The sequence below is a fragment of the Prionailurus bengalensis genome, chromosome A2 (assembly GCF_016509475.1).
Source record: "Prionailurus bengalensis isolate Pbe53 chromosome A2, Fcat_Pben_1.1_paternal_pri, whole genome shotgun sequence".
Classification (NCBI taxonomy): domain Eukaryota; kingdom Metazoa; phylum Chordata; class Mammalia; order Carnivora; family Felidae; genus Prionailurus; species Prionailurus bengalensis.
The window spans coordinates 88,453,394-88,471,953 of record NC_057348.1 but is presented as its reverse complement, the minus strand read 5'-3'; the positions used below and the strand labels follow the sequence as shown (position 1 = coordinate 88,471,953).

General features: G+C 36.7%; 1 protein-coding gene and 1 non-coding gene across 5 annotated transcripts in view; one reads left to right on the top strand and one right to left on the bottom strand.

Annotated features, from left to right (window-relative positions):
• Positions 1–18,560, top strand: part of SEMA3D (semaphorin 3D) — a 200,853-nt gene that overhangs the window by 87,797 nt on the left and 94,496 nt on the right. For all 4 annotated transcript variants that reach the window (XM_043588732.1, XM_043588731.1, XM_043588734.1 and 1 more), the window contains exon 3: positions 3,756–3,916. In XM_043588732.1, coding sequence (XP_043444667.1) covers positions 3,756–3,916 — 161 coding nt within the window. The remainder of the gene's footprint in view (positions 1–3,755; positions 3,917–18,560) is intronic.
• On the bottom strand, positions 16,366–16,467 carry LOC122488814. Its single transcript, XR_006298737.1, has one exon. It is a non-coding gene; the product is annotated as a U6 spliceosomal RNA (small nuclear RNA).

Here is an 18,560-nt window from a genome sequence, read left to right as displayed (position 1 = left end):
AACTTTCATGAGTTTCCAGCCTGCAGAGCCGGCATCCACCTCTGATTCCTCTAAAATTCTCCCGGGAGTATATCAGTTTTAGGTGTGAAGACGCAGGCTTTGGAATTAACCACCTCCAACCCCTGTCCCCCTGCCCCCTCCCGTCCCCCCAGGCTTTACTTGATGATCCTGTGGAAACAAAAATGACTTTGCTTGGTTTGGCAGAAATGCAGGAAAGATAAGCTGTTTGGGGAAGAGGGAACCTGTTCCAATCCCTGTCCCAAGGTCTGTTCAAAATGTATGCGTCAGCCTGAGAAATTTTCATATGTAATGCCTAAGTCTAATTATTTTGTTTGGCTACAAAGGATTGGTGGGGCATGCTTTAATCATTTTGATGCTAACATTGTCACAAGGCAACATGAAATCATTTTGAAATGATAATACTTTACATTAGTCACTATTTTTGCAGCTGTTTTTCCTTGTCAAATTTGAAACTAAATCCAATAGAATTGGTTGCGGTTAAAGAAAATAAATGACTACCTCAACTTTGTTTTCCTTGCTGTACCAGGAGAAACAACAGATGAGATGCAAGATTCTTAAACATCTTGCTCCTCTCAGTGGCACTGCCATAATTCAGGGACTTGCCATCTTTCAGGAACTTCTGGGTAGTCTCCCTTCTCCTACATTTCCAATTCTCATCCATCCTGAACACTGCAGCCAGACTTATTTTTCAACACTCAGTTAAAGTCTTTGTCACTTTTCTGCATAACGTATTTTAGTGGCTTCCAGTTACCTCCATGATAATCAAACTTCCCAGCCTGCCATTTGAGGCTCTGGTTATCTCAAGGCTGCCTTTACGTCCAGCCTCATATATTCTGTATGTTCTAGCCTATCGAACTACTTCAATTCCACAAATATTTAATAAGTACTTAATTTGTCTCAGACACTGAGCTAGTGCTGGGGATTCAAAGATAAGTTAGACATAGTCTTTGTGCTGAAGGAGTTCACACTGCAGAGTAGGAGACATATTAAAAATGTATTGGGTGAGTGTGACGTATGATGATATATGCACTTGTACATTCTCGTGTTCTTCTGCCTCAAAACTTTTCTTTATATCTTTCCTGAAAAGATTCCATTCATCCCTCAACACTGTTGTCAATTGTTATCTTCTTTTGTAAAGTGACACACAATTAATTATTTGAAAGATTTCCTTTGTGTATACTTGTATTAGAATGTACTTTGCCTATACTGTATTCTGTATACCTTTCTACTTATATATTCATCTGTGAGCCCCTTGAATGCAGGGCTTAGCATGACCACACCCTTAACTACATGCTCAATACCTAATATAATAGATTCTTATAAGTTTTTTGGACTGAATAGCTTTTTAATGTTAGTCCAATACTGTAAAAAGAATACAGAGAATTTCTCATCTTTACAAGTCAGGTTTAAGGGAAGATGAGATACTATTCTTTATTAGAAGTTATTTGGCTCAAACTGGAATTTAATAATCATATTCAAAGTAAGTTAATATTTACTGAACTTTTCCTATCTTCAAGGTACTCTTTTAAGAACCTTAAAGAAGTTATCTCCTTTGCTCATCCTAAGAATTATATGAGTTGGGAAATATTATGTCTTCCTTTTTGTACATTTTGTATAGAGTTTAAAAAATACATCGTCATCATTGTAATAACTGATAGTACATAGCACTTACTATGTGACAGGCACCATTCTAATGCTCATCATTAAGTCCTTGAGTCCTCACACCTACATGATTTATTAATCGTTTATATTATTATCTCCATTTTATAGAGGAGGAAACTGAGGCACGGGGAACTTAAGTTTTGTTTTTTTTTCCTAGATCACAGCTAGATTTGTGAGGCGGGGATATGTCCCAAGTGGTCTAGACACAAATCTCACGCTCATTAGGCTAACCCATGTTTCTTTTTGTTAATGAACGTTGCAAACGCATGGTTCAAAATAGTTGATTATTATCCATGGGCACTTGAAATAATAAGATGTATATCATATAACCTACTTTTCTCTATTAATTGGGTCAAGATATGCTCTTGGAGACCCTTGCATACTTTTTCCATTTTGCCCGTTTTATTCTTTGTTAAACAAGTGGGAATGTCATGGAACATACCAAATCACCTCAGTGAATAAGGGTTTGTGTGAAATGTTTTCTTTTGTTAAGGCTTTAGATCGTATCTGTCTTATCTATCCACTCGGTTCCATTATTCTTTCCTCAGTTCTACTTTATAGTTAGTATGGAATGTTTATCAGATATTAGCCTACAAAAATAGGGTTACTGTATTTGGAGATGCTAAAAAATATTATTCTATGGGTCTCTGGTCTGAAAAACTACTCAAGTCATATTTAGCTTGAGAGGAAATAATTAGTATTGGATTGCTATATCCAGACTTCTATCCAGTATACATAAAGCAAGATTGATAAGCATTAGTAAAACCACACTCACTTGAGAATTCAGATAATTTCATATCTTCTTCTTCGGCATACAGCCTTTGGGTTTGTCAAAACTAAGACCAAAATCTATCGTGATGAATAAGGGAAGTAACATGTAACCATTGTAAGTTAGAGAAAAGAGTGAAGGGAATACTCAAAAATATGGAGTAACAATAGAGCCCACAGTTGATGTGTGGAATATATAGGCTTTAAATTTAAAAGACTCATATATCCATTTACAGAGGTTGAACATTGCCATGATACATTTTGGAAGTATCCTGTTACCTGTTTCTGAGACATTGCCTCTTTGTATTTTTCTCATCAATTAATAATGACTTACTTGAAAATAATGATTTAGTTTCAAAGTCCATCAACATATAATGGACTTTAATGAGTGGTGAGTGGTATTATTATTATATTGGTATTTAATATTATAAGGCTATAGAAAATGAGAGGGTATGATAAGTATTTGAGGCAAAATCTGTTGAAACATTTGTATTTCTGTAAACCCAGACCTAAATTTAATAGGTCTATCCATATCACAGTTGTAAGTGGAAAAAAAAAAAGAATTAGGACATGTGTCAAATTAGACAAGTGTCAAAGAGAATGGAGACTGGGACTGAGGCTGTATTATCAACCTTACCATCACCTGATTTTGAGACTTGAGGCATGTGGCTTCACCTTGCTGGAGTTAAATACCTTCATTTATAAAATCACAAATTCGTATTAATTGATTTTCAAGGTCCCTTCCTGCTTTACTATTTTGATCTCTTTACTGGTTCAGGATCATATATCTCTCAGAATCCATTTTCTTGGATTTGGCTTCTTTGTTTACTCCCTGAATGCATGAAATAGGAACCGTATAATCCTCCAAACATAGTGATGTGTTTATCAAAAGTAGGGGGCGAAGAAATGCTGTAAGTTTTATCATACACTTAGTTTCACGCTTACTTTGCATATATTGATTTATTTAATCAGTTTGCAAACTGATGCTTTCATTTGTAACTTAAGAAGGTGGACAGAGTAGTGAATTATTTTGCATTCAGTTGCTTTGAAAATACTCATTTTAATATCTTGCATTTTTCATATGTAAGATTAATGTTGTATCAGTAAAATGAAATGTAATAAATCACAGTGATTTCTAAATGATTATGTGCTAAAAAACCGTATCTTGTTTGCTTCTATCTAAATTTGAGCATGCATGCTGTATGTATGCATTTACAAAGTGCAGAAATGTATGTATTGAGGCAAGTAAATATTTTACTAATTAATGTTTTCTTTCTTTCAATTCCTCTTTTACTTTCCCATAGACTTGCTGCTTTCAAATAGCTGCATTCCGTTTTTGGGTTCATCAGAAGGACTAGATTTCCAAACCATTCTGTTGGATGAGGAGAGGGGCAGGCTGCTTGTAGGAGCGAAGGACCACATCTTCCTGCTCAGTCTGGTTGACTTAAACAAAAACTTTAAGAAGGTCAGTTTATTTATATTTAAAGGTATATATAAATATTTACATATGTGTGTGTATGTGTGTGTGTATATATATATTGGCTGAATGCATTTATTTCCATCTATGCCATTCTCCTCTTTTATTTTAAGTGACTCAGTTTCAAATGCACTAGGTCATTTACATATCCAAAAAGAACATGTTAGAAGAACACCTGGCTTTTGATGTACGTTTTGGAGTTTTGTGGATTTAAGTACATAGGCATGTTCTCTGTTAACAGTGAATAAGTGTAATAATAGAACGTTTGAAAATATAAATGAAAGGGATTATGCAAGAGAAATGTAATTTTTTAGACTGAAAAGCTGCCAAATGAGTTATTCATCAAGGGTTAACATTTATATTCATAGTTATTGTAAAATTAAGTTTTTGTTAACTTTCAATTAGCAAATAACCATATTTCAAATTGACAGTGTGACTAAGGTGGCATTTTAACACCACACTGTTTTTTTTTTTCACATTCTTATTTATTAACTGAATAGGTTTCTCCTATGGCCCAAGCACCCTCAGAGGGTGAGGATTATTAATACCTCAACTATGGCCTCATTAAGAATAATCTACCACTGAAAGAAAATGTATGCTAGTTATTGAAAAAAAAAAGGCAGCTGCTGCTGTGCTTTACCTTTTCAGTTAGCAACACAATGCTCAAAGGAAAGAGTGCCATCCTTTAGGCCTTATAAATTATGATCAGCAAGTACGTTAGCAAATATAAATATCTATGCAAGCCCAGATGGATGCCAAGACTGGAAGTATTGAATGACTGATGAGAAGACATAATATATAATTCATTCTACATCTACGAGACATGTTAGATTGGTTTTTCTTTTTCTTCTTTTTCAGAAGCATTGAAAAACAAAATACTAGGAGCCATTACAAGATTTCAGGTCAATAGTCCCCAGTACTGAATTAATAGAGAATTCTTTCCATTCTAAAAGAGTCGTTCACAAGTCACTGTAGGACTTTGAAGCTTCAAACAGTTGTCACCTACAATGACCACTTGAACTTAAACCTCTGATTTTTAAATGCTTTAAAAACTAAATATTAGTTGCTCAGTTATTTGAATATTATCAACACTAAGGGCTTAGTCTACATAGGTGAAATAGTTGTCTCCATATGTGTTAATATTGCTTAATTAATGCCTGCATCAGAAACAGTGTTTTTTGCCTTTTAATAATTTAATTTTTAAGTAGCTCTTCTGTATATTTTTGAGGTCCACCAAAAGGAGATCTTTTTAAAAATGTATTTATTTATTTTGAGAGAGAGAGCATGCAAGCATGAGCTGGGGAGGGACAGAGACAGACAGAGAGAGAAGAGGGACAGAGGGAGAGAGAGAGAATCCCAAGCAGGCTCCCTGCTGTCAGCACAGGGCCTGACATGAGGCTCCATTTCATAAACCATGAGATCATGACCTGAGCCAAAATCAAGAGTTGGGCGTTTAATTGTCTGAGCCACCCCCAAACCCTGAAAGGAGATGTTTCTTATGAATGCTCAGACTTGATAAAGAAGTAGTGTTTGAATGCAAATGTATATGCATGTGTTGGATGTTTCTAGAAGAAACAATGAGGGTAAAATATTAGCAGTGGGTGATGTGATAATCGACATACTCATAATATAAACTCATAAGATTATCTTATTTAAAAAATATAATTATTCCTTAGTTTGAATATTGTTTACAGTAAGGTAAAATAAGCAGTGAATATGGGCTAGAATTTGAAAAGCTTACCTTCATTCTGCCATTGTCGTCCTGTTCCGTTTATGCTTAAGGATATATATTTTCTTTAGGATTTAAAAAATATATATTTGTATAGGAGAGCCTATTGGTGGTATCTCAATAATCAGTATATCTCAATATCTCAATAATCAGTAAATATCTTAGCAGAAGATGACTCCTTTTAAGGAAAGCCACCAAGGAAAATCTTAGTCAGTTTCACAGTTTTGCTTGAAGAGCTGCTATATAGCTAACAAAGCATTTTTCCAAATATGTCCCAGCTTTAGTGTAATGGCAAAAGGCAATTCATAGTTTCAAGGGAATTTGTTCTTGTGCTATTCTCTGCCTTCAGGGATTAGAAGAAAAAGTTCATTTATCTGAAATGAGTGCATTACATCATCGCTTAAAATAAATTCTGATAACATAACTTCCTTCTGTGACTATTTTAAGCAGATCTCTCTTTGGCTGCATTCCATCCATGAAATGTGCTAATATTTAATAAAATAAATATTTATGAAACTTTGATTTCCCTCATGCTATTATTGAAATAAATGGTTATTTGAACACATTGTAAAATTAGGGTCTGTACTGGAGATTTTCTGCCTGATATTCCTTTATCATATCAAATGTGTAATTCATAAAGAGGTTATGCATACAAAGGAAAAGGACAGAATTTATGTTTTTGTAGGTATCTACATTTAAAACTTATATAAATCACTCCAGTGCTAAAAGGTACTCTACAGTAGCAACTTAAAGTGTCAAGATGTAGTACTTTAGCAGTGTTTAGACCTACGTGGTTTGCGTTGGCTCCATGCCCTTCGGCAAAAATCCAAACTTCTCTGCGGAAGAAACCACACATGTTGGGACTCCATGGGGCTGAAGGATGTCCTTTGTACTCTCAAGACCTAAAGCAATCTACAACACGTAATTGAGTTAGGAATGACTGGTTAGGGATATTTTCCTCTGGCAAATTAAAAAAAAAAATCTGTAGAAAGTATTCCATTGAAGTGTCAAAATTTAGGATATATGTTTACTTAAAAGTTCTTGTACAAACAGGGACATGTCTATTGAAAAATCGCCTTAATTTCGTATATGCCCCTGGCCTGTGGTAACATCCTTTACAAAAAAAATTCAGTAATAAATATTTTAAAATATCCTTTGTATTATGTTTACTCTATTCCAACTAGATTTTGAGTCTTCTACAATGAATGATACAGGTATATGTTCAATAGGGTTTGATGGGTACGACTGTAGAGGAAGAAAGTAAAAATTAAATATTTCAGAGTATTTCTACTCCTCTGGAAAGTAAAAATTAAGTACGCCAAGGTTTTTTGTTTGTTTGTTTGTCTTATTGTTTGTTTTTTGTTTTTGTTTTTAAACGATGTGACATTTAGGTGAAAGGGATAAGATTCTGATCTTTTCTTGAGGGAAAGGACTATTTCTATAGGGATTTAATAGACTTAATGACAAGTGTCAGCACACGTGGGGACGTGAAGTCTCTCACTTCAAGTAGGCTTTTCCTCAGTTGGTCCCTAAGGCCTCTCTTCAGCTAGGGAAAAGTCTGTGGATCTCTGTGGGACAGGTTCAGGATAGATATGCGCATTGGTTCAACGTTTCCTTTTCCCAACACTAGACCAAAATAGAAAAATCAGAACCAGCCTAACAAGATCCCATTCCAAGAGAAGAATGTGGATCTGGAACCATTTTTACTGTTGGGCTGTAGGTTGAATTCCACCAGAAGCCAACTGGGAGAGCGAAATTATTTTATAGGATATTTGTAAGGGAGTGTTCTGGGGATCAACACATGTGAGAGGGGCCGTGGGGAAGTACTATTAGATAAAGAAAGAACTGTGCTGTGATGCAGACCCAGCAAAAAGCCTCAACTGACAAGCCAAACTGATAAGGTGGCGACCATTTCAATATCGTCCTCTAGTGTAAGTGATAATACCATTATTCAAGTGAGTTTATCTTATAAAAGGGATTCTCCATTTTCTCCCTATCTAATCCATTCACCATGACCGTCAGTATTATCTCTTAAAAAAATAAAAATCCGACCATATTTCTTCTCTGCTTACATACTCTGGAGTTCTTGATTTTCAGGGAACTTGAATGAACTCCAGATTTCTGTTGATTTCTAAGACTCACCTGATTTCCGGTCTTATTTTTATCCACTGTTCATTATTCCCTCACTTGCATTTTATTTTCTGCTTCCCTGCCTTCCTCTCTCTCATTCATTTACTCAACCTGCGCTGTTAGTTCTTTTCAAAATAAATTACTTTCAAGTTTTGTGCCTTTGCTAAAGCTTCCTGAAATTGCCATTCACTTTCTTGTTCACCTCACTCCTCTGAATTTTGAAGGCACTTATCTAATTTTACCCTTTTGTTGCCTTTTACTCCCCAAGGCTTCCTCACCCTTAGAGGACATAAGAATTCTTTGTGTTTAGTAGAGCAATTATATATATTAATATCAATGTCAGTTGTCCTCTTTTATAGAATTATCATTATGCATTGGCATAAGTAAATATATCCCCCATCCAAATCATACCCTCTTTGAATGGGGACTGGGCTATTTACCATGCACTTCTCATTCTCCTTTGACTCATTGTATAAAAGTTCTCTGTGACTCTCTACTTAATGTAGGCTTTATGAATTCTGCTGCAGATCTCTTCAAAGTTCCTGATACTCCGTAAGTTTTCTCCCTTCAATATTGTAAACATTATTGGGGTGACGTTGTCAGGAGAGACTATATTACAATTGAACTCAAAGAATTGAAGACTACATAATTACTCTGTTGTAGTATTTAGCATTATCCACTAAATATTTTTTAAATAAGTTTACTTATTTATTTTGAGAGAGAGAGAGCACAAGCTGAGGAGAGGCAGAGGGGGAGAGAGAATCCCCAGCAGGCCCAGCGTTATCAGCTTGGAGCCCAATGTGGGACTCGATCTCATGAATAATGAGATCGTGACCTGAGCTGAACCTAAGAGTTGGACGGCCTAACTGACTGAGCCACCCAGGCACCCCTCCACTAAATATTTAATGTACAGATAACATATATATTTTTAAATCAAATAACTAAATATCACTTAAGTATCACTGAATATATATCCTAGCAGAATTATACCTCAAATAATGCTCCTGTGTTTTGGTTTTGTCAGTCTCTGAGGTTGAAACCAATTATATGGATTTACAGAAGTATAACTTGGGATACTTTTTAGTGACTGACTTTTGATTATTTTTTTTTCTTTTGTTCTACTTCAGTATGTGTTTATTTTTCATGTTTTCATTAAAAAATCAGTTGAGTGTCTACTGTTGTCATATGTGCATGGTATCTGAACTAGTTCAAGATGGATGGGCAAAATCTGGGGGGTTGTTAAATGGCTAATTAAAAATAATTTACATTTGTATTTGGAACTTGCAGTTTATTGTATCCTGGCTCAGTTAGGATGGAGGAAAAACATGTTGGAGAATTTGAGTGGTCAGAGTTGTTCTCTTGTCTGTCTGTATATTTCTTAAAGTTCGAGTTAGAGAGACTAGATTTCCCTGGCCTAGCCCTTAACATCCTACTCCATCTCTAGAGTCAGAGGAAGTATATGAAAAACGTAATTTTAATAGTCCTTGAGAAAGGTGGTCAGCTGTGGACATTTACATCTGTTTATCATTAAGTTTTAAGTTAAGCATTAGAAACCTGTTCATGATGTTCATCATCAGCATCAGCATCATAATAATGCATTTTGACATCTGTGCCTTATGGTTTAAGGACCTGTGGTTTCTAAACAAATAATTTTAAACTCTGTGGCATCTGTTACTTTGACTACAAATGAACATTCTCCACTTCAGCCAGACTTAAGTAGTCCTAGCAGTAATTCATATAAAATCCAGAGCCCTCTCTATATAAACTCCAGGAGTTATATATACAAGCTGAAAGTCTCTCTTGCTCTCTTTTTTTCTCTCTCTCTCTTAATTTAAAAAAATTTTTTTAACTGTATTCGTTTTTGAGAGACAGAGAGAGACAGAGCATGAATGGGGAAGGGGCAGAGAGAGAGGGAGACACAGAATCGGAAGCAGGCTCCAGGCTCTGAGCTATCAGCACAGAGCCTGATGCAGGGGTTGAACTCACGAACTGCAAGATCATGACCTGAGCCGAAGTCGGACGCTCAACCGACTGAGCCACCCAGGCACCCCTCATTTTTTTTTAAGTGGAGTCATAGTTAACAGAAAAAAAAATCCAGTACTCCATTTGGTTATGTTCGTTAGTTGGACTTCTGAGTTAATGAATTGTTGGGATCCTTCCATCTGAAAATGTTACTCACTTTGGAAGCAGTTCAGACCATGCATGGGTGGAGTGAGTGTCCAGACCAGGATGTAAGCAAACAGATCACAAAAGTGATGATTTATTAAACTAAGTACTGCTTTTGTATTCATATTATTCAAGGATTTCTTTCTTGGTTTCCCTTTTTTTTTCCTCTCTCTTTTTTTTTTCTTTTCAAGTGGGCTATAGAGGCAGACAAGTAGACCAATGAGAAATAAACTTATTCTGAGACTACAGTTGCTATTTATTTTACCTACTAATCTAACAGCAACTGGTATGTCAACTTGCAGAGTGTAATAATAAACAACTTTATGTTACCTCCCACGGTTCCTTTCAATCTGCTCTGTGGAACCCCTTCTTTTTCTGGACCTGTTGGGTAACTCTAGCAGGCAGCAATGGTTTTCGAGGTCACTCTTTGGTAGTAACACAGTTGTTATCCAGCAACTCAAATGTCCCGTCTAATGTAATAAAACTTTCAACCTCATGTAAAATTGAGCCTCTGTTCCATCTACCTGTCCCCGTTTGCACATGCCATGTGAGTGAAGGCTCCCAGACAGGGAGATGTTCAGAGGCTTCTTTGTGTCTCTTCCTAGCAGTCCTCCTCTCCCTTAAGCTTGTTGAACACAGTGTGTGACCCCTTCAGTCAAATCAGGAGAAGAGGGGAGGAGAGGGCTTCAGAGAAATGTCTGCTCTACTGTCCTTGTCAGAGGGATCTCACTTCTCGACTTTCTGTCCTTGTCAGATGTTCAAAGATGATTTCTCTTTCCAAAGTGACTTAGTGAGTTCTGGGGGATTCCCTCTTTTTGGAGATCTTTCCCTTGCAGTTCTCTGGGATGAGCTTGATGACATTTCTTCTCTGACTGGTATGTTCTCGTGTTTTATCCTGAGACAGATTGCACTTTCACCGGTGTTAACTTCTGAAGCCTTTTCACTCAACACTCTTGAACAGGACATAAGGTGACCTCATGCCATCCCATTTTTGAGCAAGTATGGCTCCCATCTTTTCTATGGAAAGCCATTATGTGTCCGTTCCTGGACGCACTCTGGAAGTTCAGGCTGATGCCAAAATAGCCGCTGAATCTGGCCTGTGTTTCCACTGGAGCTTGTCGTTCTCTCGCTCACCTTTAGACATTAATCTAGAATGTTCCACCAATGGCATTTCAACAGCAAGTGCTTCTTGAGGTTCCAGGAAAGCTCCTTTCCTGGCACCTACCCCTCACCTTGGGGTTTGTAGGACACGTGATAGGATTGTCTCAGACGAAATATACTTTTCTACAGAAAGGAAGAAAAAAACTTAATATCTAGTTTCCAAGTATTTATAACTGCACATGGGTGAAATTATCTGTAGGATTCTTGGCCACCTACTTTGAAACTTTTTGCTTCTTGACCTAGCGTCTCATTTTTGAATTTTTATGCAGCTAAAACTTCTCTTTTAACATCTTGCCTTACTACCAAAGCCATAAAATGAGCCCCGAGAAGGATGTTGTTTTACCTACAACCTCATCATATATCCTCATTCTATTTAATTCCTGAAGTATACAAACTAGAACCATAGAGACAACCAAATGGAGAATGTTAATGTTATTTACCTTTTGACTGTTGATAGCCTCATACAAAACATTTGCTGTTTGACATCTTGTTTGCCATAGATTTCTGTTGGAATCTGATTCCAACAAAGCTAAGCTATACCTGACAACCTAGATAAAAGAGAACGTAGGAGGGGCCCCTGGATGGCTCAGTCAGTTGAGTGCCCAACCTCGGCTTAGGTCATCGTTTCACGGCTGGAGAGTTTGAGCCCCACGTCAGGCTCTGTGCTGACAGCTGGGAGCCTGGAGCCTGCTTCAGATTTTGTGTCTCCCTCTATCTCTGCCCTTCCCCTGCTCGTTCTCTCCCTCTCTCTCTCTCTCTCTTTTTTTGTCTCTCTCTCAAAAATAAATAAGCATTACAAAAAAATTTTAAAGAGAGTATAGGATATGAATGGATTCATTTTTCAATGATCTTTGAAAGTAATCTTCAAAAAGTTTACTTTCATTTTGAGATAATAACCATCTTTTTCCTTTTTAGTTAATTAAAAAAATCATTCCTCTTGAAACTCATATGTGTCAAAATTAAATATTGTATATAAAATGTTCAAAGAATTGCTATGTTAGCTAAGATCTTTTAATGAGCCCAACAAAAATCTATTAGCTAACCTTACAGTTTTCAAGGAAAAAGCAGTATAATACTTAAAATTTTTCTGTTTAAAGTAATTTATGTTTGTTTTTAATGCAAAAAAAAATACTAACTATGTTTCTGGGGAAAAAAAGAGAGTTTTCCTATGGATTAAAAATTTTTTTTTCAACTTTTTTTTTTTTATTTATTTTTGGGACAGAGAGAGACAGAGCATGAACGGGGGAGGGGGAGAGAGTAGAGGGAGACACAGAATCGGAGACAGCCTCCAGGCTCCGAGCCATCAGCCCAGAGCCTGACGCGGGGCTCGAACTCACGGACCGTGAGATCGTGACCTGGCTGATGTCGGACGCTTAACCGACTGCGCCACCCAGGCGCCCCAGGATTTTAAAGTGAAGGGGAGCACCTGAGTGGCTAAGTTGGTTAAGCATCCGACTCTTGATTTCGGCTCAGGTAATTATCTCACCATTCATGAGTTCAAGCCCCACATTGGGCTCTGTGTTGACAACATGGAGCCTGCCTGGGATTCTGTCTCTGTCTCTCTCTGCCCGCCCCCTCCCCTTGCTCTCTATCTCTCTCAAAAAAGTAAATAAATAAATTAAAAAAAAACTGAAAAAGCAATGTGCAAAAGCAATATATACATTATATAACCTACATAAGGTAGCTCCATATTTTTGCGGAATAACTTAACAACTTAATCTTGCCTTGCTAAATTTTAGGTCCCCACATTTGCTTCGGAACTCTACTCTGTTGGTTACTTAACCACAAAATAATCAGAATTATTTTAAAGGAAACACTGGATAAACATAAAGGTAAAAACACTTAAGCTAGAAGCTGGACACTTTAGAAGGATCATTTTTTTTTTCTTTTTAGCAGACTGTTAATAAAGTAATTCCATGTTCATAAATGTGACCGTTATTTCTTTCCACCTAACAGTCATAATGCAGTTTTTTTTATATTATTTTTCTCCTTATTTAGCATGAAAACTCAGTATGTGATTATGAATATTAGGTTACTTGAAATTGGTCAAACTGTGCCTCTATTTTTAAGCACTTATATTAGGAAAATAACCAAGCTAAGTGAGTTTGTAATTTTAAATATAATAAGTTTTAGTGGATCATTTAAACACCCTTCTCTGCATAGCATGAAAAGCACTTTGTTATTTCCCTTTCCTCAAGGAAGTCTAAAACAAGAGGGTTTTCATACATGAAGATCCTGTACTTGCTTGCTTTACGTTGAGTATAAGCAGAAATGCTTTTATAAGTCACCATGACCTTCTGACTCCAATTCTATTAACTCACATCATGGCTGAATAAGACATTCCCATTGAATGCTTTACCTTGTATATCGATTCTTTGTGGAGAAAATCTCAGAATAAATAACTTCTCATTTAAAAACAAGTTATTGATAAAAGGAAATTGTCACCTTTTTTATTCCTAGTTAATGCTTGAAATTAAGAAATTATAAACACTTGAAAACCATGTGGACATCCCAATAAATTAACTTTTGGTAGACAGCCCCCTGCTTAGTTTCATGGTGATTAATCTGTTCCTAGTGCCTGTGGAGCACATGCTGTGTAGTAACCACAGAAGTAAAACAATCACCCCGTTCATGGATGTGCTGGCTCCCCAGCCTGGGTGCTGATGGGCAGGTCCCATCTGGTCACTGTAATGGACTGTCAGGATGTTGTCAGACTGCTCAGACTCCTGCCAGAACTCCGACAGGAACTCTTTCTCTGTCTGTAATTTTAAGGCAAACTCTGCAGATCACTTTTCAATAAGTATCGAGCTTACTACATATGTGATATGGTGCCAGGGACTAAAAAGGGTACAAAGTAGAAGAGTGTTTCTTGTCACTCAAGATCAGTAGTCCCTAAACTTCATTGAGTCATATATTACTTAAGAAGATAATGAAGGCTGCGATCCATTTTCCTCACAGAATTATAAAATCTATCCACAAGCATAACTGCGCTCGAATTCACATGTAGCTGCACCACAAATTCAAAATTACCAATCCATTTGTGGATTTCTTAAAATTTCTTTTAGGTAGTATGATACGATAGCACCCCTCTCTCTTTCATAATGCATGATTATTGAGCTCCTACTATGTTGCTAGCACTGTTCTAGACGTTGGGAATCTAGTAGAGAATACAACTGGTGAGGTCTCTGTTCTCATGGTGCCTCTGGTTTCTAAAGGGAGGGTTTGATGGAGAAGAAAAAAAAGAAAGCAAATAAGAAAATTAGTATTAAGTGTTGTTTAAATACTGTGGTGAGAATCCTGGGGAAAAAAAACCTGATGAACTTTCTTTCTCCCTCCCTCCCTCCCTCCCTCCCTCCCTTTCTCCCTTGCTTCCTTCCTTCCTCCCTTCCTCTCTTTCTCTCTTTCAAGATTTTGTTTAAATTCCAGTTACTTAACACACAGTGTAATATTAGTTTCAGGTGAACAATATGCCGATTCCACAATTCCATACATCTCCCGGTGCTCATCATGACAAATGCACTCCTTAATCCCCATCACCTATGATGTAAATCAACCCCCATCCACCTCCCCCTCTGGTAACCATGAATTTGTTCTCTATAGTTAAGAGTCTATTTCTTGGTTTGCTTCTCTGTCTCTGTCTCTCTGTCTCTCTCTCTCTCCTTTTCCCTATGCTTGTTTGTATTGTTTCGTAAATTCCACATATGAGTGAATCATATGTTATTCGTCTTTCTCTGACTGACTTAATGTGCTTGACTTAATGCTGTCTAGCTCCATCCATGTTGCTGCAAATGGCAAGATGGAGAAAACTACTTTAGTTGGTCTTCAGAGAAGGTGAAATGGGGAGGTGATAGTAAAGCTGACATTATAAGAAAGAACCATCCACAGGAGGTCAGATGTATTCCAAGTACAGCAAATTCATTCTGCGGTTAGTATTGAGATAATATTTGAAAGCACAACATTAGCTGCTCATGGGCATGAAGTGGGGACTCAAATTTGCATTTTCAATTCCATTGCATTTCATCAATCTTTATGCCCAGGAAAGGGTCCCAAACTAAATTTACTTGTGAAAAGAAAGTGGCAGATGGATATGATAAACACAAGTGTATTACAATTCAGAGACGTCGGGTGGAAGAAGGCTAAATGTGAAAGAGGCTTTACGCTGAGTCCTGAAAATGCAGAGAGGCAAGTCTTGCCCAACTCTTCATGGAGGAAGCTCCATGGGCAGATCGTGCCCAAACTTGAGAGTTAAAACTCCCCATCCATAACAGTTTCTACCCCAGTCAGTTTCAATAATGGAAGCTCTACTTTTGGTGCTGTTGTCCTTGTTTTTCAGTACTTCACTCTATGAGCCAGATCTCTTACCTCTTTCTGTTCGTGGAACCCAGAGCTGTCTTTGCTCCCTTGGTTGATCAAATCCTTTACCAGACGGCATTTAGAGCAACATATTTCCAACTTTTTTACAACCATTCAAAAACTTGAATCCTGTTCTTTGATAGAGATGCCTGTCTGCATTTTTACGGCTCTGAATTTTTGTCCTTAATTAGGTTTTTTGAACAAGTCGTAACTTCCCCTTCTGTGTATTCCTTTCAGTTTGGGCATCTCTGAATTAGGCCAACGGCCACTTGGCTGACCTTGCACTTGCTAACTTGAGTCAATTAAATTGCTTCTCCAAAGATGTAACAAAGAGCAGATATAATTAGAATTTCCTTAGGATGTTCTAGGCCTTATCATTATTTGAATGTTTTTGTAACTTGCCTAAGATTAAATAATTAAAAATAAATTGCCTGACATCTTCACCTTACTAAGTGATAACTATTAATGAATGATATGAATTATGAATGAAACCATTATGGTTAGAGACATTGCAGTATTTACATGTGAGTTTCTCCAACCTGTTTGTATCCAAAGTGAAGTAAAACTCCTTCAAAAAATGAACAAACAAAAAACATTTTGGATTTTGGATAGAGATAAGCAAATAAAATCAATATAGGATAATTAGATCATAGGTGTATTTTTAAATGCATGCAGCTCCCATTATATTTTCATAAGAAAATTAATATTGAATCTCTTTTAAAAATGTGTTTAAAATGTAACTTTGTAGCAGATGAGCATATGCAAAGTGACACTGAGGAGAATTTTTATTTCATTAGAATGGTCCCTTAGTATACTGGTAATCTACATTCTCTAACTCTCAAAGAAAAAAAATATATATATACATGTATATATTCTTACTCTTACTCTTTTTTTAAAAAACAACATGGAATACTACATGAATTTGTGTGTCCTCTTTGCAAAGGTACCATGCTAATCTTCTCTGTATCATTCTATTTATTTTTTTACATTATTTTAATGTTTATTTTTGAGATAGAGACAGACAGAGCATGAGTGGGGGAGGGGCAAAGAGAGAGAGACACACACACACAGAATCCGAAGCAGGCTCCAGACAGCTGTGCTGACAGCTCAGAGCCCAATGTGGGGCTCAAACTCACAAGCCGCAAGATCCTGACCTGAGCCGAAGTCGAACACTTAACCAACTAAACCACCCAGGCGCCCCATCTGTATCATTCAATTTAGTAAGTGTGTTGCCAAAGTGAGTCCTATATATATATTAATATATATACTAATATATATTAAACACTAATATATAATTAGACATTAATATTTGATCTTTCCAAGTGTAACCTACAAAAGTGAATCCTTCGGAAATGGTTGATTTCAATTGTGAAATGTTATGAAAACAACGTACATATACTAGCATGGTTAAATCAGTAGATTATAGAACATGGAGATTGACTTACCAGACATACTTGTTTTGAAACGTTAACCAAGAAATTGTGGAGAGATTTTATAAATTTTATAAATTTATTTACTTCCGTATCCCAGGAGTGGTTTTCTGTTATTAAGTTGATCTATAAGATTAGCACTCAAAATAAAATTAATTTGCAACCCTCAATTATTTAGTAGTTCAGTTAGTAGTTATACCCTCAATAATTATGTTGAGAGAAATTCTTGGGCTTATCCGGATCCACAGAAAAGATGTTTGCTTTCTGATGTCTGTCCTCCATGTGGGTAGAGAGACCAGTAGTAAGCTTTCTACATATTTGAAATCCTTGACATTTTAAAGCACCAAGCTTCTGAAGACTACTCGCACCAATGTGATAGCCTTACAACCTGACTGTGGTACATCATACCCCATTAGTTGTGAACACGTGCTCTGTGGGAATATTTCAGAACAATTAATATGGCAGTTAACGCAAGTATCATCTCTGCTTTGGTACATCTCTGTCTGATAAATGAAAGAAAAATATCCTTGGGTAACTTTCTGAGGGAGTAGTACAGTTGCATCAGCTTTAAGGGATAGGGGTACGTGTTTTGTTTGTCCTGCTTGTGCCGCTTCTGGTATGGCATGACACCGCATGGATCATGTTCTCAAGTTCAAGGAGATGTATGTGTCATTTTATTGCTGATAAATTCAGAAGTCATGAAATTGTTAATAACCACTGCTTCAAAGCTGTTCACATTACCTACTTAATGATCAAGAGGGCTTTTATAGATTTTGTGGACAGTGTATTTTAAGGGTACTGACTGGGCTGCTGAAATAATTTCAGGATCTCAGGTATTTCTTGGGCTTTTGTGTAAACCGTGCTTAAACTTAGGGGCATCTGGGGGGCTCAGTTGGTTAAGTTTCTGACTTCAGCTCAGGTCATGATCTCGCGGTCCATGAGTTTGAGCCCTGTGTTGGGCTCTGTGCTGACAGCTCGGATTCTGTGTCTCCCTCTCTCTCTGCCCACCTCCACTCATGCTCTTTCTCTTTCCGTGTCTCTCTCTCTCTCTCTCTCTCTCTCTCTCTCTCTCTCTGTCTCAAAAATGAATAAATGTTAATTTTTTTGAAAACCATGCTGAAACTTGGAAATATTTATGAAATATGTTGTTCTATAGTCAGAGTTAATATCTCTCGCTAGATGTATCTGTGTGAATCTCTCTCTTCTCTCTATTACCCCTCTCTGTCCACCTACAAACACATGCACAATATACCATATGCACATGTATACACATAGACATGCACACCACACACACGCCCAGATATGCACATGCGCATACACAGTTTGTCCCTAAAAATACAGAATTGGCGGAAGGTTTTTCTATAAATAGACACAGATAGAGATGGATATGTCACAGTATTATGCCACTTCAAAAGATTTTGAGAAACAAAAATGTTACTTGAACATATTTCTGCCAACCCCATGTAACTATGTGGCTTGTTGGTAGTTTTTATTTTTTGTTTTGCTTTATTATATTTTTAGATTGCATTAAGTGAAATTTTGCTGCTTTAAATTCTTTACAAACAAGGAATTAAAAGGAATTTTAAAAAATGCTTTATTCTAATGACTAGGTGGCAAGTAAAAGAAAATCCCACCATAAATCATAATTAAAATGATAGCTTTT